At 33.3% G+C, this 25231-nt stretch overlaps 1 protein-coding gene across 4 annotated transcripts in view; it reads left to right on the top strand.

Moving 5' to 3' along the window:
• The window catches only part of CWC22 (CWC22 spliceosome associated protein homolog), a 64242-nt gene that overhangs the window by 25934 nt on the left and 13077 nt on the right, over positions 1 to 25231 (top strand). For all 4 annotated transcript variants that reach the window (XM_061185488.1, XM_061185512.1, XM_061185505.1 and 1 more), the window contains 12 exons: positions 598 to 665; positions 2017 to 2127; positions 4713 to 4952; positions 9211 to 9339; positions 10890 to 11058; positions 11443 to 11496; positions 13748 to 13883; positions 13973 to 14179; positions 14273 to 14335; positions 18519 to 18623; positions 19896 to 19977; positions 23566 to 23626. In XM_061185488.1, coding sequence (XP_061041471.1) covers positions 598 to 665; positions 2017 to 2127; positions 4713 to 4952; positions 9211 to 9339; positions 10890 to 11058; positions 11443 to 11496; positions 13748 to 13883; positions 13973 to 14179; positions 14273 to 14335; positions 18519 to 18623; positions 19896 to 19977; positions 23566 to 23626 — 1425 coding nt within the window. The remainder of the gene's footprint in view (positions 1 to 597; positions 666 to 2016; positions 2128 to 4712; positions 4953 to 9210; positions 9340 to 10889; positions 11059 to 11442; positions 11497 to 13747; positions 13884 to 13972; positions 14180 to 14272; positions 14336 to 18518; positions 18624 to 19895; positions 19978 to 23565; positions 23627 to 25231) is intronic.

The raw sequence follows: 25231 nt of genomic DNA, 5'->3' as shown, positions 1-25231 counted from the left end.
TGGTCCGCGAAGATCCCACATGCCATGGAGCAACTAAGCCCATGTGCCACAACTACTGAGCCTGCAGTCTAGAGCCTGTGAACCACAACTACTGAAGCCCACGCACCTAGAGCCCATGCTCCGCAGCAAGAGAAGCCACCGCAATGAGAAGCCCCTGCACCACAACAAAGAGTAGCCCCCGCTCACCGCAACTAGAGAAAGCCCACGCACAGCAACGAAGACCCAACGCAGCCAAAAATAAATAAATAAAATAAATTAATAAAAAAAAAATGTTCTGTAAATTTGTATCTTATTACACAGGAATAAAATATTAACTAAGTGGCATCAAAAATTAGAGAATTTTCTTCTACCTTGAGTTTTTTTGTTAAAAACAGTATTTGATCTATAGTGAAAACCACAAACATTTACCTTGGATGACCTGAAAATTTTGTTTTATCTTATATACTATTTAGGTAATACAAATTATTCTTATGGTTAAAAAAATATTTTGAAATAATTTTTTAAAGCACTTCCAACTTTCCAAGATACATTTGTCATTGTCTATATGTTTAACAGAATTTTTAAACACCCCCTCCCCCTCTTTTGTTCCTTTGAAAGCATTCTTCTAGTCATGACAGAAGGGAAAACTATAATTCATATCAGAGGACCTCCTCTCCAGAAGACAGGTAAACAGTTTTTTGTGTTCCAAATACCATTTAAATTTTTTATAATGAGTTTAAGAAATTATCTAGCTCTTAGATTTCTAATTTTAGGGTAAACAACTTCTTTTTGATGGTTTTACAGGCAATATTATTGAGTGAGCTTGAGAACAGATCATCCTTGAATGGCTGTTCTAGGAATTTCTAGTAAATAATTCTAGATTTTATGAAATTTTTTAGGTGAAAGGGAATAATTTTAATATCTCAGATACTAAATAGAATGAAAGTTTATAAAATGGAAAGGTGAGTTGAAATCACATTATTTTGAAGTGCTTTTACTGTTAATACTATCCTTTATATTTACATAGCTCTTTATATAAGTTTTCAAAATGTTTTTATATATATCTTACCATAATTGTGTTAAGATCAAAGATCCAGAAATATTACCATTAATGTTCATCATGCATTCATAGTAGGACTTTAGTTATTTCACTTAGTAAGCTATAACCATTAAAAATAACTTATGAAAGGAGAAGCACTCTCTAAACTTTGTTTCATTTGTCTGATTTCTTATTCCCTATGTACTTTGTTCATATTCCACTCTGCTGTCTCTAAAAACCTTTGCTTTATGGGCATCACGTTAATCACTGTGGTATGCATCTACGATCACCGCCTTCCTATATATATATTTTTTAAAATCTCTCTACAGACATACACACATGTATGTGTGTGTGTGTATAAATTAATTGTAGATATGTATATAAAACATGGATTATGTTACTGTGTCTATTTATTGTGTGTGTATGTATTTAACTTCTCTTAAGGTTCTCTGATTTTATTACTTCTAAGATTCAAATAGCAGATTTATACTCTCTATCCCTGTTTGCTGATAATTTCAATCCATTCTTACAGATATCTAATAATATAATTTCAAGAATAGCAGCTGATAAAAATAGTCTTTTGGAGTAGAGTTAAACTGGTCTTTATGGAGGCCAACCAATGACACTAATGTCATTTGTTCAGTACGTTGGTAAAATGAGCTGACTCAGCAAAAGGAATCATTTGGAGGATAGCCTTTTTCATGTTAAACTATATATGATATGCAGATATATATCTTTTACTAAGGACAGTACGAATCAGGGTGTCAGGTTTGGTTAAGTGAATTCCAGGAGTTGTTTTGTTGCACACCAGCTGAAAGCTTTTATAATCATCACGACTAAATGAATAGGTGTCAACAAAATAAGCTGTTTGTTAAAATCCACTTGATAAGACTTTGTTCAGTCATAGAGTTATGTTGCCATTACCAATATATGACTTTCCTAAGTATAACATCATTATTTTCAACTTAAAACTTTGGTTTTCTTCTTTTATGTGTTAGATACACGGAACAAGAAAGATCCCCTCGGGATAGAGATTACTTTGATTACAGCAGGTCAGACTACGAGCATTCAAGAAGAGGACGTTCTTATGATGATAGCATGGAGTCACGGTTAGTATTGGATATTTTAACTATAGAAACATATATTTGTTTAAATTTTCTTTATGCTTAATAATAATCGCAGCTAGCATTAAATGGATGTTTTTAGGTGCCAGGCTTTCTAACAAGGACTTAATGTGAATTAACTCCTAATTGCAGTAAATATATGTCTCTTATAGATGAAGAAAATGAGCCTTAGAGAAGTTAAGTCATTTGTTTGTGTTTTAGAAGTGTATCAGTGGCAAGTCCTGGTCTGTCTGACTCTAGAGGCCAAGCTTTTATTCATTATACTGTACTACATGAGGAATTGGCTTATGTGAGTTTTTGAGATTGTTTACTGAATGAAAGCCATTTATATTATATGACATAGAGTGATCTTAATATACTTTCCTACGTAATGGCAGAGGGACATTGAGAATGAAGTTACCAGTCTGCAGTTTTTATCTAAGTATAGATTATTCTTACTTGAGTCTTGAAGAACTTGATTTCCCACCTTATTAGTCATCCAGTTTCAAAAACTTGCCTACCATGTTTTATTGTTCACCTAGTTCTATATCCTTTTTGATGTCTCTCTCACATTATCCACTCCATGACTACTGAGACTATAACCCACTAGAATTTTGATCAAATTTCTCCGCAGTTTGGAGTAGAGAAATAATATCTCCAGTTTGGAGATATCAAACACATTATTTGATATCTGCAGCCAAAATTTCCTTCTCACTACTTACTTTCTAATATGTAACCAATCCTTAAATGTCAGATTAACCTCAAAAGCCAGGTTCATCTGCTGTTACCCTAATGACACCTTAATAAGAGCAGCTACTACCACCATAATTGGTGAGCTAGGTATTCCTATACCTTCTCAAATACTGTCAAAACTCTTACACACTAGGTACTGTATCTCACAATTTAACATGTAAGGGATTGGGGTCTGAACTGATTAACTAACCTGAGGTTGCCATTACCCATCTAGTAGATGATGAAACAGATTTGAGCTCAATTCTGGCTCCAAAGCCCATGTTTATTTCCACATGCCCTAACTGTATTACTTCACTGTAACTCTGTGTTTGGTCCACTGTATGTATATAAAGTCTCATTTGATCCACACAGTCACACTGTGAGGTAAGCAGGTTGTGTATTATGTAGAATATAAAGGCTGTAGTATAAAAACACTTGAAGAGAAATACTTCTGTTTAGACTCAGAAGAATATTACTTCTGCACTCTAAAGGAACAAACACTATAATCATGTAAGGACATGATTTTACCAGCCAGTGAGCAGTCTTACCTGGCGTTTCTCAGAAGAATCATAACCAGTGTCAGTAAATCCCTTCTGTTGCTCTTCTCTTGGAACATTTTACATCTACAGTAAGAAGCAACTCAATTACAAATCGCTGGCTAGATTTCAGAGCACCTGCTTTTGACTAATTGGGGTTTCTGTTTGGAACCACTTTTTTCCCCCACTGTTCACATTGTCTTAGTAGGTACAGACTCTGTCTTCATGGGGCAATCACTCAGGTCTCTTTATACTTCGGTTTTAAAGAGTTCCTCCACAGCTGCCTGGGTAGGTGACTGCTTCTGTCTCTCCATTTATTAAGACATATTATCTCAAATATACCCTCTAGATTTAGCTAAATTCTATTGAGTGGTTTCCTGGTAATGCAGTGATAATATGAAACTTGTTTTTATTTATTGTATTCATATAACTCATGGTTGCACAAAGCATGAGCAGAATAATCTGAGTTTCCAGGCAGTATAAGTAAAAAACAGCCAAGTGGACGGACTCTTCTCTGGGGAAAGATAGCAAAAAGCAAGGCAAAGCATTATTTCTTGCTCATTCTTGATAGTTTGGGAACATTAAATACCCTAATCATTTTAAAAGTGCTAACTTAGAAAAGGATAGTCACCTGCATTAGTAGGGAAAAGTTATTGTGCTAGAAAATGGTTTATTTTTTCACATTGTCTCAACCAGAAGCTTCTGATATTTTGAGATTTATAATAAATTACGAGTTCTATCAAGAAACAATTTCAAATGTTACAGTTTATTATAACATTCTTACTCCTAAATTGCCATTATTGGAGATAAACTCTGGTTTCTCCTTTATACAACTTATCATGTACATCACAGGCCAATTTGTCATCTTAAAACACTATTTTCACGTCACTCTTCCACTCAGAAACTAATATTAAAGATTCCTCATCAGTTCCAGGATAAACAACTTAAAGTCTTTGCTTGTCTTTTAAGATTTCATAGTCTGACTTGAACTTATCTTTCCAACTACTGTTATATATGATTCTTTATTGTTTCTACTTATTCTGGCCCAAATACCCTTGCTCAGCTTTTCAGTAGTTATTCTGTCTTCTGCTAGTTGCAGAATGCCATCCTCCATTCCCCCTCCCACCTTCCTACCTTGCCCCCAGTGTAAATCCTGTTAAACCTTGATGACCTAGTTTGTTACATTTTCTCTGTGAGGCACTTCCTTAACCACTTTTCCTTGTCTGAATTTGTGGCCCCCAAATGGTCTCACTCATTTGGTATGCAGTTCAGTTAAGAATGTAATTTGTATTGTCTTTTCTCCATTAACAAAATATATTACAGAAGTAGAGACCGAGAAAAACGCAGAGAAAGAGATGTGGATCGGAAAAGGTCCCGGAAATCTCCATCTCCTGGGAGAAGAAGCCCAGAACCATTGGTAACCCAGAGTTCCTCTGCTCAGGATGAACCTACTGCAAAGAAGAAGAAAGAGGAGCTGGATCCTCTTCTTACTCGCACTGGTGGAGCATATATTCCTCCTGCAAAGCTCAGGATGATGCAAGAACAGATTACAGATAAAAACAGGCATGTCAATATCACTAAGTATACAAGGCAGTGATACCCTCATTTAAAAAAATCATCTGTGCTCTAATTAACCTTGGCTGCTGAGAATTTGCACGAGTCCACAATGATAGAGACCTCAAATTAGACTTCTTTCCTTCCTACCTTCAGAAGCTCCACTGGAGCTCTGCTTACTATTTTCCCTGACATTAGCTCATAAGCTCTTTATTTTTTGCATGAATGAATGGAAAAGTTTGAGGAAAGATCGCTTATCTTTTTTTTCTTTCCTGTTTTCAAGCTATTCCTTTTGTAGTTGCATGCATGCCTATTAGTAGTGTCCATTTTTCGTCAATAATCAAGAGTAATATTGATATTTCAGAACTAAAATGGATCTTTCCAGTTGTACCAAACCAGGAGTTGGCAAACTTTTCCATAAAAGGCCAGATAATATCAATAAGTATTTTAGGCTTTGTGTATAAGGCCAGATAGTAAATATTTTAGGCTTTGTGCGTTATTCTGTCTGTTATAGCTACTCCCCTTCGCCGTTGTAGTGAATACAGTCATAGATAAAATATGTAAACAAATGAGAATGGCTTTGTTCCAATAAAGCTTTATTTGCAAAAAACAGGCTGTAGGCTAAATGTGGCTCATGGGTGTAGTTTGCCAACCCCTGTACTAACCTCTGAAACAGTTGACAGTTTTCTCTTTTCCCTCCTTTTCTTAGACCATAACATCTTAGACTATAGTTTTTTGCTACACTAAGGCAAACAATCAAAATTCATATATGACCATTCAACCTTTAAGTACCTTTTCTTCCCTTTGCAAAATAATTGGGATGAAGAGGAACTATGTAGGAAAGTGCAGCTAAGTTTTCAAGGCCTTTTTCTCTAGTGGAATGAGATAACCAGGAAAACTGTGGTCCAAGATTGAAGTGATCACTCAATTGCCAGGTAGTCAGGAAAAAGATTGGGATAGAATATAGCTATGCTTTAAGAAAAACAGATTCCAGGTGAGTCAAGAAAGTCTTCCCACATCTTTCTTGGGTATTTTCATGGCAACTTGAAAGTACTTGAGAACCTTATATAAATGAAATCTAAATTTGTTGCAAGAATTAGCTTGAAGTAGAAATGTCATTTATATAAAATAAAGTATAAATACTTGAAATAAATTAAAGTTTAAAAAATTTATGAGCGGGGCTTCCCTGGTGGCGCAGTGGTTGAGAATCTGCCTGCTAATGCAGGGGACACGGGTTCGAGCCCTGGTCTGGGAAGATCCCACATGCCGCGGAGCAACTAGGCCCATGAGCCACAACTACTGAGCCTGCGCGTCTGGGGCCCGTGCTCCGCAACAAGACAGGCCGCAATAGTGAGAGGCCCGCGCACCGCGATGAAGAGTGGCCCCCACTTGCCACAACTAGAGAAAGCCCTCGCACAGAAACGAAGACCCAACACAGCCAAAAATAAATTAATTAATTAATTAATTTAAAAAAATTTATGAGCTAGAAGGGGGACATTAAATTTAAAACTAATAAGTAAGTTTTTCTCTATGCGTCATATTCTGGCACTTGGTAGTGTTGCCTGGAGTGGTATGTTGAGAAGGGATTGGGAAATGCCTTCTGTGGTTTGTGGGAGCTTCATGATCATGTCGGAATTCTGCTCTTACTGGAGGCAGTAGTGGCGGCATTAGTGAGAAGTGTTTACTGTCTCCAATCCAGTCCAAAGCAATCCTAATTGTAAAAGACCGGATACATTGTTGTTAATCCCAGAGTCTGACTTCCTTATAAAGTGGGCAGAGAAGAGTCCACAGTATATGCAATTTTAAACAGATTCTTGGAAGATAATTTTATATACAGTTGAACTCTGCCTATAGGCTATAAAAGGGACAGGAGAAGTAGAAGTGTAGTCGTTGCTTTCAGTAGATACTAAATCAGGTTAAGTGTAGGTTTCCTAATTAAGAAGTACAAGTGTACTTGATTATCATCTGTTGACCAAAGTTTAATAGGAGAGTTTGTGATTATGTATCAGCAATATCTTATTGATCAGGCTAATTGTTAAGCCATAGATCTTATTACTCTAGACAGTAGCATACTAAATGGTTGGGGTTAGGGGGCCGGAGGAGTCTTCCACCTTGGATGCAGGCAGTAAGGGAGTGTGTAATCTATAGAGAATTTAGAAACAGTAATGAAATTAACTGCAAGTCAGTCTGCTTTTTATCTTCAGTGTCTGCTGAGGACAATGTCAGTGATAAAATACTCTTCCTCACCACCCCTCCTTGGTATACCTGGTATACCACTCCAGAACAGGGATTCTTTATTTTTTTTCTTTTTTTTTTTTCCATTGAAGTATGGTTGATTAAATATAAATTGTGTTAGTTTCAGGTATACAGCAAAGTCATTCAGTTATATATTCTTTTTCAGATTCTTCTCCATTATGTATTACAAGTTATTGAATATAGTTCCCTGTGCTATACAGTAAATCCTTGTTGTTTATCTATTTAGTATACAGTAGTGTGTATCTGTTAATCCCATAATCCTAATTTATCCGTTTCCCGCCTTCCCCTTGGTAACCATAAGTGTGTTTTCCATGTCTGTGAATCTGTTTCTGTTTTGTAGATAGGTTTATTTGCATTATTTTTTAGATTCCACGTGTAAGTGATATAATATTATGATAATAATATCTTATTTGTCTTTCTCAGTCTGACTTACTTCACTTAGTGTGATAATCTCTAGGTCCATCCATGTTGCTGGAAATGGCAATGTTTCATTCTTTTTTATGGCTGAGTAATATTCCATGGTATAGATATACTACATCTTTTTTATACATTCATCTGTGGATGGACACTTAGGTTGCTTCCATGTCTTGACTATTGTAAATAGTGCTGCTATGAACATTGGGGTGCATGTATCTTTTCGAATTAGAGTTTTCATCTTTTCTGTATATATGTCCAGGAGTGGGATTGCTGGATCATATGGTAATTCCATTTTTAGTTTTTTAAGGAACCTCCATACTGTTCTCCATAGTGGCTGTACCAGTTTACATTCCCGTCAACAGTGTAGGAGGGTTCAGAACAGGGATTCTTAACCTACAAACTTTCAAGAGGTCCATGGATAGAATTCAGACAGTCCATGAATGTGAATGGGAAGAAAATTGCATCTTTAAAAATTGATCTAATTTAGCATTTCTTTCTATCAGGAATGTAGGCAACAGACCATAGTATTAATAGACTATTTGTTGCAAATACCTCAAAATACTGTTTATGCCACTTGCAAATTAAAGAAGTTATCATGCCTACCACCACTTCGTTACTAATGTGTTAAGAAGCACGTAGAATACTATATCAAACTTTTGTTCTTTTCATGCTTTGAAAACTCTGTTTCAATATGATTGGTATCCTTTGTAATCCTATGTATTTATATATATTATTCTAAGAAGTTCATTACCTTCACCAGACTGCCAGAGAAGTATAAGGAAAAAGAAAAGTTAAGACTTTCTTAAGTTGAAATCATATCCCACAGAGAAATAATTATAAAAACCATAGAATTTTAGAGCTTTGAAAGACATTAGATATTACCAAGTTCATCGTAAAGAAACCCAGTTAGACTAAATAATTTACCTAAGCTCTAAGTTAAAAAACAGTGTAACCATCTAAGATTCAGCTGATAAACCTGTACGTACTGCCTAAATATAGAGATGTTCTTTAAGATACTTTGAACAGTCTTTCAGCCCCATGGTTTCGTATGACTCTCCCTTTTCCTGTAATTAATTCTATTTATGGTTTAAAACACTTAATTTTGTTTTCTTGTCATGCTTTTGAGAAGGGACATCATAATAATTTCTTTTTCATGGTTTATATTTAGGTATTTCATATTGTAATTTAAAATAAAAAATAGTTGCTTTTATTTTAAAACATTTCCTTTGAAGACAAGTTTAAGTAAATTGTTATAATGTAAAATAAGCATGTACTGAATCTAACTAATAAATATTATAAACTGCAATATTCATGGACATAAGAACAAAATGTTATCCTTACATATCCTTGTATTACTTTATTATGTTATTAAAAGGAATTAGTCTGTACCTGCGTATCACATGTACAGAGAGTAAAATATGGTTTAGGATATAATCTGTGTATCCACATGGTCATATATTTTACTGCACTTTGGGGTCACTTTGTGAAAATGTTGAAAGTAAAGGAACACTAAGTATTTTTTATGTTATTATAACCTCTTGTTATTGTAATTGTTGAGTAAGTTTTCCTCTTTATTAAAATCAATTCTTTTTAGCTTAGCATACCAGAGGATGAGCTGGGAAGCCCTAAAGAAGTCCATCAATGGTCTGATCAACAAAGTCAACATTTCCAATATTGGTATTATTATTCAAGAACTTCTTCAAGAAAATATAGTTAGAGGAAGGTAAGCATCAGCTATTTTATTTGTAGAATTTCATAGCACTTTTTCAAAGGAACATAATATCTACATGAATAATAATCATTGATTTATTATGCTACTTCATTTCAAAGGAAGTTTCAAGGAATATTTAAAATACAGTTCCTGTAAAAATGTAAGCTACTAACAAATAACTTATACGCCACTGTTAGAGATTACGTGGAATTTTTACTTTTTGAGAAGCTTTGATGTCACATAATAATTTTTACACATATATTTGTTTACTGAATACTTCCAATAATTTTAAACTCATGAGGAATAATAAACATTTAATTTTTTTATATATACGTAAAGTGCTACCTCAGACCAGTTTAATTTCTAATGAAAGTAAAGTGGGAATGTGAACGAAATGAGAAAGATTAGTAATAAATTTTAGAAAAGCAGAAGGGAATAACAACCATTTTCTGTGTGGTTTTTAAGTAGTTGTGATATTTTAAAGGGTCAGGAAATAGACATATTCTATATTCTATTTATTATTTTAAAATCTGAGGGCTGTTTTCCCATGTCATTTCATATGACCTTGATTCATCATCTCAAAACATTGGGGATATAAAGTAAGGTGTAGCAGGTTGTGGGAGTTAGTAAGGTGACCAGGAGGCAGCCACTGTCCTCCGAGGTAGGGAAGACCTCTCACATTTTACTCAGAAAGAACAGACTCAGAGAAGGGTAGATTAAGATCTTACAGTTTATAAGCTGAATTCTCTTTTCTCATTTTCTACTCTAGTGATTCAGATGTCATACCTAAACCTGATAACTATGAAGACATTGTTTTTGTGCCTTTTGACAATCCAATAATTAATTATTTGTCATTACATTTCTAAAAATAACTCTTCATTTAGCCCACTTTGTATCTCTCCTCTTATCAAATATATGTAGAAACATGCCCATTTCAAAATGAGTTAGAAGGTAGAACCTTTTATTTTCCTGTCCTTGTTTTAGCGTTATTTTTGCAGTGCTTTGATTATGTCTTTATCTCTCTTAGGAGAATTCCATATTTCCACTTTTATTTTCAAGAACAATAGACTTACACCTATCTTTAAAGATGGAAACCGCCCAGATTTGTCTTTAATCCCAGAATTAACTTATATGAATGATGGGCCCATAGTGGAAATTTTACTTTAGGTTCAGTACTTTTGAAGCAGGTTTTTTCTCCCTTCATTTTTTTGATAAAGTTAAGCAAATTAATACAAGAAGTTAAAAACTCAAATTCATGATTAGGTGTAATGAACAGGAGCTGGAAAAAAGAAATTATACTTAGAAAATTTTTTGAAAAAAATATTGTATTAAATCTGTCTATTTTATATATGTACAAATTGAAAATTGTTCCCTCAAAACCAGTTTTTATTTATTAGTAAGACAAACTCTTCCCCTAGATAAGAGCGGTGAAAATTTAGTCCTGATTTAGCTTTTATGATGATTTACAGAGGAGTAATATAGCTGGATTTTAACTGAGTTTTTTTTCCTTCTAATTAAACTGGTGATTATTATTGACTCCTTTTCTTTTCTCTTTTAATCAGAGGCCTGCTATCCAGATCCGTTTTGCAAGCACAGAGTGCTTCTCCAATCTTCACCCATGTTTATGCAGCATTAGTGGCAATTATCAACTCAAAATTTCCACAAATTGGAGAATTAATCCTCAAAAGGCTAATTCTTAATTTTCGAAAAGGCTATCGGAGAAATGATAAGGTATATATAATGGACTTGTAAGTAGACTGCTACACATGGCAGACTAATAAACCAGTATCAACTGTAGTGAGCAATGTTGATTTCTATGTAGGAATTCTTTTTAAAATTGCATGTTTCATGAGACCTTTTTTCTAGTAAATATTCCTGGCCTCTGATAATGAGCAGCAAAAATGATGGCATTTAACTGTTGAATTGTAACTGTTGATCCAGAAATGGCACTTTTTCATATGTATTAGTTTTTATTTTATAACTTTCTTACAAGTTAAAATTACCTTGCGTGTTACATATTTTAAGGAGAGTATGTAAGTGAACTGTAGACTCTGTAGATAAATGAAAATTGGTTTTAGTTTATAGATTAACTTTGTCCCTACTTTTTCTTTTCAGCCACTTTGTCTGACGGCTTCAAAATTTGTGGCACATCTTATTAACCAAAATGTGGTAAGTAATTATTTTCAAAATTTGGTTCCATTCAGTGGCATTAGACCACAGGCTTGATGCCACTTCAGTGACATCTTTGTTTTGATTTATAGTCCTTTGGAAAAGTATGTTGAATATTTTAATTTTAGAACTATAATAAGTGCATTTTTTAATATAAAGAGGAACCCAGAACAAGTGTTTTATCAAATTTATCTAACTCTTAATACTGAACATGGTTACTTTACTACACATTTTTCCTTCAAAGAGTGTAATGTGTTTTTTTGTTTTTTGTTTTTTTTAATTTTTATTTACTTATTTACTTACTTATTTATTTTTGGCTGCATTGGGTCTTTGTTGCTGCATGCGGGCTTTCTCTAGTTGCAGCAAGTGCGGGATACTCTTTGTCGTGGTGCGCGGGCTTCTCACTGCAGTGTCTTTTCTTGTTGTGGAGCACGGGCTCTAGGTGCACAGGCTTCAGTAGTTGTGGCTCGCAGGCTCTAGAGCACAGGCTCAGTAGTTGTGGCGCACGGGCTTAGTTGCTCTGTGGCATGTGGGATCTTCCCGGACCAGGGATTGAACCTGTGTCCCCTGCATTGTCAGGCAGATTCTTGTCCACTGTGCCACCAGGGAAGCCCGTGTAATGTGTTTTTATTTAAAAAGTTTTTATTTCTTCTTTTCCCTGTACCTAAGTGTTCATGAAAACCTAATAGCTGATATTCTTTAAAAAGAATGCTATTCCCCAGAACTGCATAGTATATGTGTATATTCATATATATAACTACATAGTATATGCATATATTCATATATTCTTAGAATCAGTTTATAAAATATTGTAGATTAAATAATTTTAATCTGTTTTAAATGCAGATATTTATCATTTTATTATTTAGTTTTTGTGTTTATTTTGTATTCTTCCACTGTTTGAGAGTTTTGATTTAGCTTCATTTTAAACGTGAAAATAGTAAAATTGCTCTTGTTCATACTCACAGTTTTCCTTCAGATATATACTGTTGTTTTTTAAATTATATCTATACAGAAGGAAGAATTTTGAAGTCACACTTAATCTTATTTCTCTAACATTTAATAATATTTTAATTTTTTCCTATATGAAATTCTTTCCACTATTCACTTTAAGAAACCTTTTAGATTTTAACCTAGTCATATTATTACAGTGATAATTTTCTACTTAAGACCATGGAAACTTAATTTCACATGTCTGTAAACCTAATTTCATAATCTATAACAGCACAGATATTATGTTTCAGTTTTTGAGTATATATTACACTTATATTGGAGATATTTTTGGAATTGACATAAACCAGTTAAAATGATAAATATTTTACATCTTCCAAACTGTGGTACTGGGCAATGTTTTCTTATCCCTAACATAAGACTTCAGCCTCGCCTGCCTTCCCAAAATAAAAGCAGTATGTATTTTTGATGTTGTGCTAAATGTAAGAGGATATTTTCCTGAGTTGAGATTTGGACTTTGTCTCTCTCCATCTCAAATAAGAGTCTAGTTTTAAAAAGGCATATATATGGTCTTTTGAACATGCTTCCTAAGTCCATTTTCTTTTACAGCAAAGCTTGTCAGTAGAACTTTATTCCCTCTCTACCTGGCATTGTTTATAAAATTCTAAATTTTGACCATGGCCAGTGTAGAGTTTGATTTAATTAAAAATAGAAGTGTTCAAAACTGTTGTTGTATGCTATAAATTACTGGAAAGATATTTTCTGAGAAAATTAGTATTCATGTAACTTAAGAACTATTTGCTAACAGAGTTGCTGAGAGAATGAATTGGGAAATGGATATAGAGTTGTGGTCATGGAGAAGGATATAAAAAGAATCATGTTACTGTTCTTCATATAGTAATTATGAAAATATCTCAGATTAAAAATTAGTAAATGACTTTTTAACTTATATTTTGAGGTTAATTATGGCATTTCCTATAGCTAATATATATTTTCTATATAGAGAGTATAAAAAGAATATTTCTTCTGGAGATAAATCATATAATTGTATTCAGTATAGTAAATTAAGACTTTCGAAAAAAATCATCAGAAAATTCTTAACAGATGCATAATGGAAGTGAAAGAAAAATTGTATCCCATACTTGGAGTATTTTTATGTACATTATAAATCTTTGCTCATCATATGTACAATATTATCACTGCAAAAGCTAGATTTACTAATTTTTAAAATGACCATCAGTAGTAGATTAATATATGTAAAAGCATTTTCTCTGTTCTATGTGTCTTCATTCTGTTCAAGGCTCATGAAGTTTTATGCTTAGAAATGCTCACTTTGCTCCTGGAAAGACCAACAGATGATAGTGTTGAAGTAGCTATTGGTTTTCTTAAGGAATGTGGTCTCAAATTAACACAAGTGTCACCAAGAGGAATCAATGGTAAGTATATATCCTTGATTTGATATTGAGCTTTTATTTGAGTATTGTAATATGTATTGCTTATTTTCTTTTCTTTCTGTTTAACTTAGCTATATTTGAACGCCTTCGAAACATTCTCCATGAGTCTGAAATTGACAAAAGAGTTCAGTATATGATTGAAGTGATGTTTGCTGTAAGGAAGGATGGATTCAAGGACCACCCTGTTGTCCTAGAAGGACTTGACTTAGTTGAAGAAGATGATCAGTTCACGCATATGCTCCCTCTGGAAGATGACTATAATCCAGAAGATGTTCTTAGTAAGTCAGGGGTGGGCGTTGGGAAGTGGAGTACAAACAAATGTAAACATAGAAAATAAACACTAACTTAACTTTTAATTTTTTTTTTTTGAGATGTTTTCAAGATGGATCCTAATTTTATGGAGAATGAAGAGAAGTACAAAACTATTAAGAAGGGTATGTAGAATTTTTCAAAATAATTTCCTTTGGATAAGTAGAAGCAATTTATGTAACGATATAGTACTGATAGAATGGTATAGATCACTGACCGCCACCTATCGAAATCTTTGCTCTATGAAGCCATTCTCTTCACTGTTTGCCCATGCATTATTTTTCTCTCTAGTGCTTATCCATGGTATTAGTTCATTCTAAATTATTTAACTCATTTTCCCTCTCCTCTTTCTATTTAATTATGCAGCTCTTAAGCTTCATCCCTCTTAAGAAATATTCATGTATTACCAATGGCCTTTATTTAACTTAAATTGCCACCCAATTTAATATTCAATTCAGTGCTGTACTTTATTATAAAGCTCTATACTTCATTATTTGTTGAGGGCAGGTTGATATTTTTCTGATAAGATCAGTCACAGTGCTAGATATGGTATTGGTATTTAATATACTTAATAAATGGATAAATTGATTATTTTATCATTTGTACATCATTAGTATATTGTAAGCACTAACTTTGTACACATACTGGTTTGTATTTTGTTTTTGCCATTACTAGCTTAGTCACCTAGAACAAATTACTTGTTTGATGTAAGAGTAAATGTTACTTGTTTGTGTAAGGATAAATAAAACACAGTGTTTTATATTGCCACAGAGCATGTATTTAGACACTGGTTCTGGGGGTTTTTTTTGGTTTTTTTTCATGTGTGTCATTATTTTTCTTCTAAAGCTAATATCCAGAGTTACTGATATCATTCTATTATATTCTGTTACATAATTATATATATTATTTTATATATTATAATTATATAATAATTTCATGGGTTTATTTCCCTTGAGTTGTGATTTTACCTGACAAATACTTGCAGCTGTGAAAGCTCCTAGGAAGAGAGAGCAGAGACATAGAACTCTGTCATTGCTGCATTCTATGCTTTAGTCACGCTTAGAAGTGAAATGTTGAAGAGTAAAGGTGTAAGAAGCTTCCAATTTTATACGTTATCCTAAAAATCTGGTACAGCAAATAGGTTTCTCTCTTTAGTTGCTGTTTTCCTAGGGGGGTTTCACTGCAACAGCCAGATTCCTTTTTCTCTAATAAATTTAGTTTCCAAACATAGAGAAACCCCTTAAACCCATTTTCTTCTTTTCTTATGAACTTCTTTTTCTACTGTCTCCCTAAAAGATGGCAAATGATTTTGTGGAATTCTTATTATACCTGGTATGGTTTTGTTTATTTATTTATGTTTTTTGAACTTGGGAATTCCCCATCCATTACTTTAGGTTCTTGGCAGTTGGCCAAGAAAGTTGTACTTTATTACAACATTTCTTAAACTCTGTGGTCTCAAGATCCCTTTACACTCTTAAAAATTATTGAGGACTCCAAAGAGCTTTTGTTTATGTGAGTTGTATCTATTGACATTTACTTATTAGAAATTAAAACTGAGAATATAAAAAATATTAGATCATTTCAAAATAATAATAAACCTAGTACATATTTGCATAAGTTACATGTTTTTATGAAAATAACTACAAAAAGAAATTTAAGAAAAAGAATGGCATGTTTTATATATTTTGTGCAGTTTAATGTCTGGCCTAATAGGAAACAGTTGGATTCTCATATTGTTTCTGATTTCAGTCTGTTGCAGTAGGTTGTTTTGATTGAAATATATGATGGAAATTTAGCCTAACCACAGATTCGTCGTTGGAAAGGGAGGAGTATTTTAATAGCCTTTTCAGAATTATAATTGTGTATATTTCTGTTTAATACTATTCCAATTAATATTTAATAGCTAGTAGCTTCTTAATGATTTAATTGCATTGTGAAACCTGAAACAATATCCACGAATTTTCATACTTTGTTAACATTAAAATCCATTGGCCTGTCACTTTGAATGGATCTTTTACTCATGTGTGATTTCATAACACGTTGCATTGGTCATTTGGAAAATACTGATTCACTGAATCATTCACATCTTCCAAGTATTAACATGTTAACATTTTCAAAATTAAATTGACACATTAATACAATGTCAAGAAATCACATTTATTCATATTACCACCTGTCTTATCAGAAAAGTCTAAGTATTGGGAAGCTGTCAAGCTCACAGGGATGGATACAAGTTTTCCAAAATTCTAATTTCCTCTTGAAAACTCTGAATTTGATCATGGTGGCAAATACCTGAAAATACCTGTGTTCATTTACCTTGAAATGATAGTCTCACTTTGTTTATATTTGAGAAAATGTCTGGTAAATACTTAACAACTCTAGTTTGTCTGCCATTCTTTCAAGTAAAAATGAAAAATATGGCTAATTCATCTTGCAACTCAGTCACACAAGTGCTTTTCCTTGAGATAGCCACCACCATTGTACATTTGTCTTTAACAGAAGTGCTATATATGAACTCCATATTTTCTTACTCAGACTATTATAAATGCCAATACTCAAGGGCTAAGATTTAACAAAATTAATAATTTTATATTTTTTCTTCAAAGGCATTCTTAAATGAAACTGTGTGTGTGTTTTTTCCCCTACTACAATAGTGTGGCAGTAAAGAGTACAATGACTGCTAGTGCAGTTCGATACCTTGATTTTGCTCAGGATGCAGCAAGTTTTAACCCCTCTTGCTTTTGCATCATCATTTCAGATGTCAGCACAGTGAAAAGGCAGATAATATCTTGGTATTATTATGAAAATAGTTTGACCTCACAGACTACCTGACAGGTCTCAGTGATTCCCCCCAGGACTCACAGACCATGCTTGGAAACCACTGCTTTATTCAGTTAATAAAATCCAGTTGTCACGACCTAAGTGATTTCAGTAAGTAGATCTTAAAGTGAAGAGATAAGGAGAGGATGATGTAAATGACTAGACAATCCATTTGACCTTAATTCTTTCAGAAAATGTTCTAGAGTTGACATTAAAAAATAGCTGCAGGAGGAAGTGGGCACAGCTTTAGTAATTAGCACCTTAGAGTGACCCAGGTGTACTTGTGTTTTAGGTCTTACAGCATTTGGGAAAGCAGCAGGAGTGCCTGTCTTCCTACTATTGAATACTAAACAGTTTCCTCTTTTAAAGGTCTGTCTAAGCCACATTATGTCATAATAAACTAGACACTTCAGATCATTTCTTGAAGTCACAATTTGTTAGAAATATTCTCAAGGAGACTTGTTTGCCAGCTAAGGGCTGAATGACAACTCTCCATTTTTGTAAAATGATTTGTTTCTCACAGTAGGAAGTTCTCTGCTAACATTAAGTATTACATGTGGCTCCTGATGTATACTACTTGGTTAAATATAAGGAAATTAGAATTTTCCTAAAACTTAGTTGACCCCAAAACTATATTAAGTCCTGTCTGATTATAATAAAAATGCAAAAGTGAATTGTTGTCTAGGTTTGTAAAATCTTTGTCAGACAGATAGAGCACATACCATTGGGCAAAATACGATTCTAGTTTTTGTCATTTATTACTATTAACATGATGACTGGCCTTATGTAGTCTCTTATTTACATCACTGTTTTCGCCCAGTTCTTAACGTGACATGTATTTTAAGAAATGATATTCCAATGAAGTGCTCATCTTACCAGTTTTTCTTAAAGGCCTTTAAACTTCCGTTTCTATTGTACATATGGAAAGTCTATGGACTGATTGTAATGTTCTATTTAATAAGTATACATTTTAATAAAAATCTCACCACTATTTATGTAAAGTGAATGCTAAATTACACGATTTTTTTCTTCTCCATTCTTTGTCTTTCAAAAAACACTCTTAGCCTAAATTCTTGTTTTCTATAGCTAGCCTTAGCTTCTTACGATAGATTATCTTCTTTCTGATGATGAACTAATAATATTTTGACTCCAATATGCTAACTTCTCTGCCTAGTTTATTGTTCCAGTGCTCTTGCTCTTTTGGAAAACCTTCATCTGCTTTTTCTTTGTTCTTCTCATCCCTTGCTTGTTTCATGGCCACTTTCTATCTGGCAGAAGAATTACACATACGGCTTTCTCTAGTCAAATTAGTTACAATGCTCTCTGAATACTCAGGGAATAACATGAGGCCTGTGTGATCATCTTCGCTGGTTGATAAACTGTTACACCACTATGGGTTGCATGAACTGAGAATTATCTTCTTGGAAAGAGATGCATTTGTATCCCTTGCTCATTCATATTTTCCTAAACCTATCTTTGTTCTTTTAGAAATTCTTGATGAAGGAGATAGTGACTCAAACACAGACCAAGATGCTGGGAGTAGTGAAGAGGAGGAGGAAGAAGAGGAGGAAGAGGGAGAAGAAGATGAAGAAGGTAAAAGTATAGCTTATTCAAATAAAACTGTAAAATACTCCCAAGGTAATCTACTGTAGTCCTCTAAAACAGTGGTTCTTAATCTGTGGAGGGTTGCAAGCAATGCTGCTGGCATCTAATGGGTGAAGGCTGGAGATGCTGTGAAACATCCTGTGAGTCATAAGACTGCCCCCCACAGCAAAGTACCAGTATTGGCAAGGTTGGAAGACCCTGCTTGGAAAGTATTAAACAAGGAAATTCATTTTTTAATATCAACATAATTTTAACTTGACATTTTATGACTTTGATTATAAACTCTGAAAAGGGTACATTCATGTTGAGGGCATGTGATTTATGTTACCCTGGCATGAATGTAACAGTTGAGAGTGACTAGATATTTGCTCTTTATGTTGGAAAAATAGAGTGGAGAGGCCCGAAGCTATATTTGAACAGAAGCAGGCATGATGTTCTTCCTCTTCAGCTTTGATTATATTATTTCACAGGAAAATAAACTCAGAACTTTACTTTGGTTAAGTCTCAGTTAAAACGTCAGAACATACACTGGTCAATATTTACTTACGTTACATATTTGAAAATATTAAAAGTATATCTTTCCCTTTTAGGGCGTAATGTTCTGTCTTAGAGTATAGTAGCTCTTCTACAACATAGTTTATAAAAATGAGTTTGATTTTTTCCAGTGTCTTCCTCATTTAAAACATCTCCTAACCATGTACTACATTTAACTTTAGCATTTCTTTGTTTTAATGTGAAAATACTATTCAAATAAAAACTATTAAATGTTTATAAGGAAAGTTTTCATGCATTAGGTAAGAGAAAATTTTAACAAATATTCATATTTCTATTGGACCCATTAAACCTGTCATGATGATCCAGTGTTCTCTGAAACAATTTCTACCCATAAGTTACAGTTCTTTCAAATTATCAAGATAACGGTTTATAAATATGGAAATAATGTTTTACCAAACAACAGCATGAGTGCAGCCTTTTATAATGTCTAAATGAGCAGGTGACACAGAAACAAAAATAGTTTTCCTGGCTTGGTTCTGGACTTCTTTGAGCTGAATAAACTTATTAAAATACTCTAAGATATGGCAAAAGACTAGAAATAGTTACTTTGAATTCTGTAAATACTAACTTATACTGTAGAAGAGAGTGTTATTATTATTAAACTCATAGATTCTAAATAGATTATGAAAATATTATTATACAGGGATATATTTTCACTTCACATTTATTTGTGTAGTTTTATAATTTGGTTATGTTTAATTTCAGGACAAACGGTGACTATTCATGACAAAACAGAAATTAATCTAGTCTCATTTCGTCGTACAATTTATCTTGCTATTCAGTCAAGGTAAGATACTGTAGATCAGTTGATCCTTATTTTTGACAGGGGATGGGCAAGCAGATGGGATTTTTAGAATCTGATAACAGAAAACTAGATACTATTGCAGGGATTCTCAAACTACTTGCCTCTACCCCCATCCCAAGCCCCAGTTAATAGATTCCTACTGTTGGTTCTTCACCTCAAGAGTAAATTGTCTTTACTTATCTGTTACGTAATTAAATGTTTTTCTTTTTAAAGCTATGTCATTTCTTATATTTAAATATCAGTAATAACCTGAAAACAATTCTACATTACAGAGTTAGCAGAGTATTTAATTGTGTAGTGGAAGTTTAATGTTTTATTTTTTTTTAATTTGGTTTCTAACTCTGGCTCTAAGCAGAGAAACACTGTTATGATGACGTTTGGACACTGATTTGTTGTGCAGATGGAAATGAATATGAATGGAAGTAGGAATTAGGAAGGTTTTAAGGACCCTTTGAAGTAATGTTAAGCAAGAACTACTATGATGCCATGAAAACAACCTATTCCCTTTGAAGGCAGTGACTTTGGTTTTAAAGAGAAATAAATGGACATATTAAATGCTTAGTACATCTGTTGTTTCGAATGGTTATCAGCCTATTGATTTAGTGGGCACCGTGTATATTTTACAGTGGAGAAGGAATATTTTCTCTGTTTTGTTTTGTTACTAGGTTTTGTATATTTCCATTTAGTATGATGTAATAGCAAAAATGATTCATAAGTAGGAGTCGTCTTGTTTTCAGTCTGTCTGAAAACTTTTTGGCTTAGTTTCGTCTTCAAAAAGAGAAATGTTAAACAACAAAACATTGCTAAGAAATTTTTTTGGTTTACCCTTACATGTTTCTTTGCCTTTCACATGAAAGGAAAAACTATTAAATGTTTTTTTATACAAACTTAAAAGTGAGAAATTTTTGTTTTAAGTAGCTATTCTTAGAGTTTGACCTTTTATTTGTTTGTCCTTTTTTTTAGGAATTCAATAGTAAACAGTTGTAAAGAGCAGATTCACTGCTTTAATATTGCTATTAACACAAACTTTGAAGAGTCACAGTGGAGCTCTTTGAATTATTATTTAAAAGAAACTTTGTTTTTTAAGCGATCTAACCTTGATAACCTCTGAATCACACAAAAAGATTTGAAAAACTAAAACATTAGACAAGTGACAGACACTATTATATAGCGGCACCAATTCTAGTAACAGTACAATAAGTACTGTCTTATGTGTTATTTGCTAAGAGTCTCAGCCCCTAAATGCCTAGTAAAAATAATTTTAGGAAGTAAACACAACTTTGATAAAAAGGTGTTTAGAGGACTTGGTTGGGAGACTCATGTAATGGCATTATAAAATGTAAAAAAGTTACCAAACAAATATTATTCTAGATGAATAAGTAATGTTGGTCATTAAAACAGCTAAAGTGGTTTACTTTATCTTTTTAAAGCAACAGGACTCAGTAATAATGATGAGTTCAGTTAGATACACAGAAAGATTACTGGTGGAAATTTAAATTGGTGCATTCTTTATGGAAAGCCTTTTGGTAGCATGAATCAATGGCTTAGTTTGATTGCCATTTGACCCTTCTTTTTCATTATATTTCTTAAAGAAATACATATTGACAGAGAATTATACACAGAATTGTTCAAAGCAAAAAGAGAGGGGAGAGAGAGAGAGAGAATCTTATTGCCCAGTATGAATAATCAAAATGTTCAATTTATGCCACCATTGAAAATTAGGTTAATGGAGCATTGGTACTGATGTGGGCAAGTGGTCTGATTTATTGTTAGGTGGGGATAAAAACTAATAATATAGACTATATAATACCATGCTGGTAGCATTATCTTAAGTATACAAATAGGTAGGCAGATTCTAGAAATAATACATTAACATAACACCAGTGGTTATCTTGAGAGGAGGTTGGATTATTTATATAAACCGTTCACTTTTGGAAATCTTCTGAACAAAACCAAGTTCTGGCAACTGAACTATTTGGGGATTTTATTTTTATACTTTCTTTCCTTTTAGACTTGTTGACTGACCTCAACAGTACTCTGATCTTCTTCTTAATGTTCTGGCTCCTTAAACAGTCTTCTTTTATTTATGGAAACATAAAACAACACAACTAGCTTTGCTATTAAAAATTAGACTTTCCTGGTTGTTCTTGCTTTTAAGTGATGTTGAAGCTGTAGCATCAGAGGGAGGTGGGACTATAATGTCCTCAACAATTTGAAGTTTCTTAGATTGGAGACATCAACAAACCATTTGTAAGCATGGCTTGAAAACTGGCATTGTGTAAAGTCTTTTTTCTTTCCCCTTCCCTCAGTCACTATTAATTTGTGTTAAACCTGGAATTCATTTCGTTTAAAATATCAAGCAAATTTAATTCATTTAATATTTACATTTAGTGCAACTTCAAAACAATCATGGTAAGGAGTCACCAAATACTTTTAAAGTAAAACAGGAACAAGGGAAATAGACTGTCATACCTTCTCCCTTATTCTTCACTTACTAGATAAAAGGAAAGTTGCAAAATTTTTCCATGACCTACTTGACTTGTTTTTCAGAAATTACAGGATTTTCTTCCTGAGTACTAATTCTGTTTTTAAAAAAATAAAAACTAGAAAATGTCACATCTTTTAAAATACTTTTTGGTATTGCTATATTATTGAAGTTTATCAACTACAGTCAACTATTTTAATCTTAGGGCTAGATATTGTTTAATATTATCTGTTATGAAAGCTCTTTCTTGATAGATTTCTTTTTTTCTTTTCAGTTTTTTTGAAATTCCATTCTACCATCTTGAATTATTACCCCTTTTGTGTTTATGAAACCCAATAAGTAACAGAAGCTGAGGAATAGAGATGAACTATAAAACTAAATTCATAATCATTATATTTCAGTGGGTGATTATTTTATACTGCTGTTATCAAAAGATATTAGCATTATTCCTGAATCAAGTTCACACTGAGTTTGATAATTCTCTCAAGTGAAGCATATTGAAATATTTTTCATGTAATTTATATAAGTGTTGTATAAAAACAAATTTTTTTCTTTGTAAGTGATTTTGGTTATTTACTATTTTTATACTTAGTTTTTATATAATGTACAATAGAAGCCCTGTGTTTGGGTATGAATCAAGATAACTTGTAAAGGTGGTGATTAAGCACTGGATGTCATGCTGGGCTCTTGGAACATCTTTTACCTCTTCCTGACTTGGATCAGGAGAAGTGGAAATATTTAGCAGTGTAATAAAAATTTGCTTGCTTTCTGTGTCTATGGATTTGCACATTCTGGACATTGTATATAAATGGAATTATACTGTATGTGGTCTTTATGTCTGACTTCTTTCACTTAGCATAAGTCAAAGTCCGTCCATTTTATACTGTAGTATGTATCAGTACTTCATTATTTGCAGAGTTAAGAACTATGTCTTTTTTATATATACAATACAGTAATAGGAAATTATAGTAAAAAAAATTTTTAAAACAATTATTAAGATAAGATTCTTACATATGAAAGAGTGCTACAGTTTAAATATGCTGCAGGTTTTTAACCTAACTATTGTGACCATTTTATCTCTACAGTTTAGATTTTGAAGAGTGTGCTCACAAGTTGCTGAAAATGGAGTTTCCTGAGGGTCAAACAGTAAGTTAATACTTTTTTTTCTATTAGGAAATACATACTGGTTATAAAAATGGTTAATAGGTTTCATGAATTGAAACAGTAACTCAGTACTGAATACTCATTTTTTAAAATGCAGGTTTTCTAAAATTTTAAAGTAACTCAAAACTTAGGAGTTCCGAGGTGCTTCATATATGCTACTCATTCCAGTGACTTAAATTGGCTGTTTGATTTGGCTTTGGGAAAAGGAGGAGGTCTCTCTGAACCACCACACTTTACACAAATTTCTGAGTGGTTGCCTATAAATCAAATGGTGACTTAAATACAATAGGAAGTTTGTTCTCTAATGAATTACCTGGTCCGTCTACCTTATGCACTAAAACATTCTTTTGTCGTAGAAGTTGTGAAGATCACCATACATGTTGTTACATTTCTTTAATTGCATACAGAAGAATCTGTACCATTTTTTTCATTCATTAATTCATTTAACAAAATGTATTCAGCATATACTGTATGTCAGGCACTCTGCAAGGTGTCAGGGATTCAGCTGGCCGTAAAGTACATTTTAGCCCCCCCTTAGCCCATTAGTCTTTTTTTTTTTTTTTTTTTTTTTTAAACATCTTTATTGAAGTATAATTGCTTTACAATGGTGTGCTAGCTTCTGCTTTACAACAAAGTGAATCAGTTACACATATACATAGGTTGCCATATCTCTTCCCTCTTGCATCTCCCTCCCTCCCACCCTCCCTATCCCACCCCTCTAGGTGGTCACAAAGCACCGAGCTGATCTCCCTGTGCTATGCGGCTGCTTCCCACTAGTTATCTATTTTACATTTGGTAGTGTATATATGTCCATGACACTCTCTCACCCTGTCACATCTCACCCCTCCCCCTCCCCATATCCTCAAGTCCATTCTCTAGTAGGTCTGTGTCTTTATTCCCATCTTGCCACTAGGTTCTTCATGACCTCTTTTTTTTTTTTTTTTTTTTCCCCTTAGATTCCATATATATGTGTTAGCATACTGTATTTGTTTTTCTCTTTCTGACTTACTTCACTCTGTATGACAGACTCTAACTCCATCCACCTCATTACAAACACCTCCATTTCATTTCTTTTTATGGCTGAGTAATATTCCATTGTATATATGTGCCACATCTTCTTTATCCATTCATCCGATGATGGACACCTAGGTTGCTTCCATGTCCTGGCTATTGTAAACAGAGCTGCAATGAATATTTTGGTACATGACTCTTTCTGAATTATGGTTTTCTCAGGGTATATGCCCAGTAGTGGGATTGCTGGGTCGTATGGTAGTTCTATTTTTAGTTTTTTAAGGAACCTCCATACTGTTCTCCATAGTGGCTGTATCAATTTACATTCCCACCAACAGTGCAAGAGTGTTCCCTTTTCTCCACACCCTAGCCCATTAGTCTTATAACTAGTTAGTCTTATAACTCAGTATACTTCACTATTCAAAGTATCATGGAACCCTAATACCAAGGATAATAAAGACTAGATGGGTGTTTTTTTCTAGTTGTATTCTTATGTATATTATTCCCAGTCCATCTGGATTTTAGATCCTTGGAACCTGAGCCAAGGCTTTCAGGGTTTTGTTTTTCACACCTTCC

The sequence above is a fragment of the Eubalaena glacialis genome, chromosome 1 (assembly GCF_028564815.1).
Source record: "Eubalaena glacialis isolate mEubGla1 chromosome 1, mEubGla1.1.hap2.+ XY, whole genome shotgun sequence".
NCBI lineage: Eukaryota > Metazoa > Chordata > Mammalia > Artiodactyla > Balaenidae > Eubalaena > Eubalaena glacialis.
This window is presented reverse-complemented; position numbering and strand designations above follow the sequence as displayed.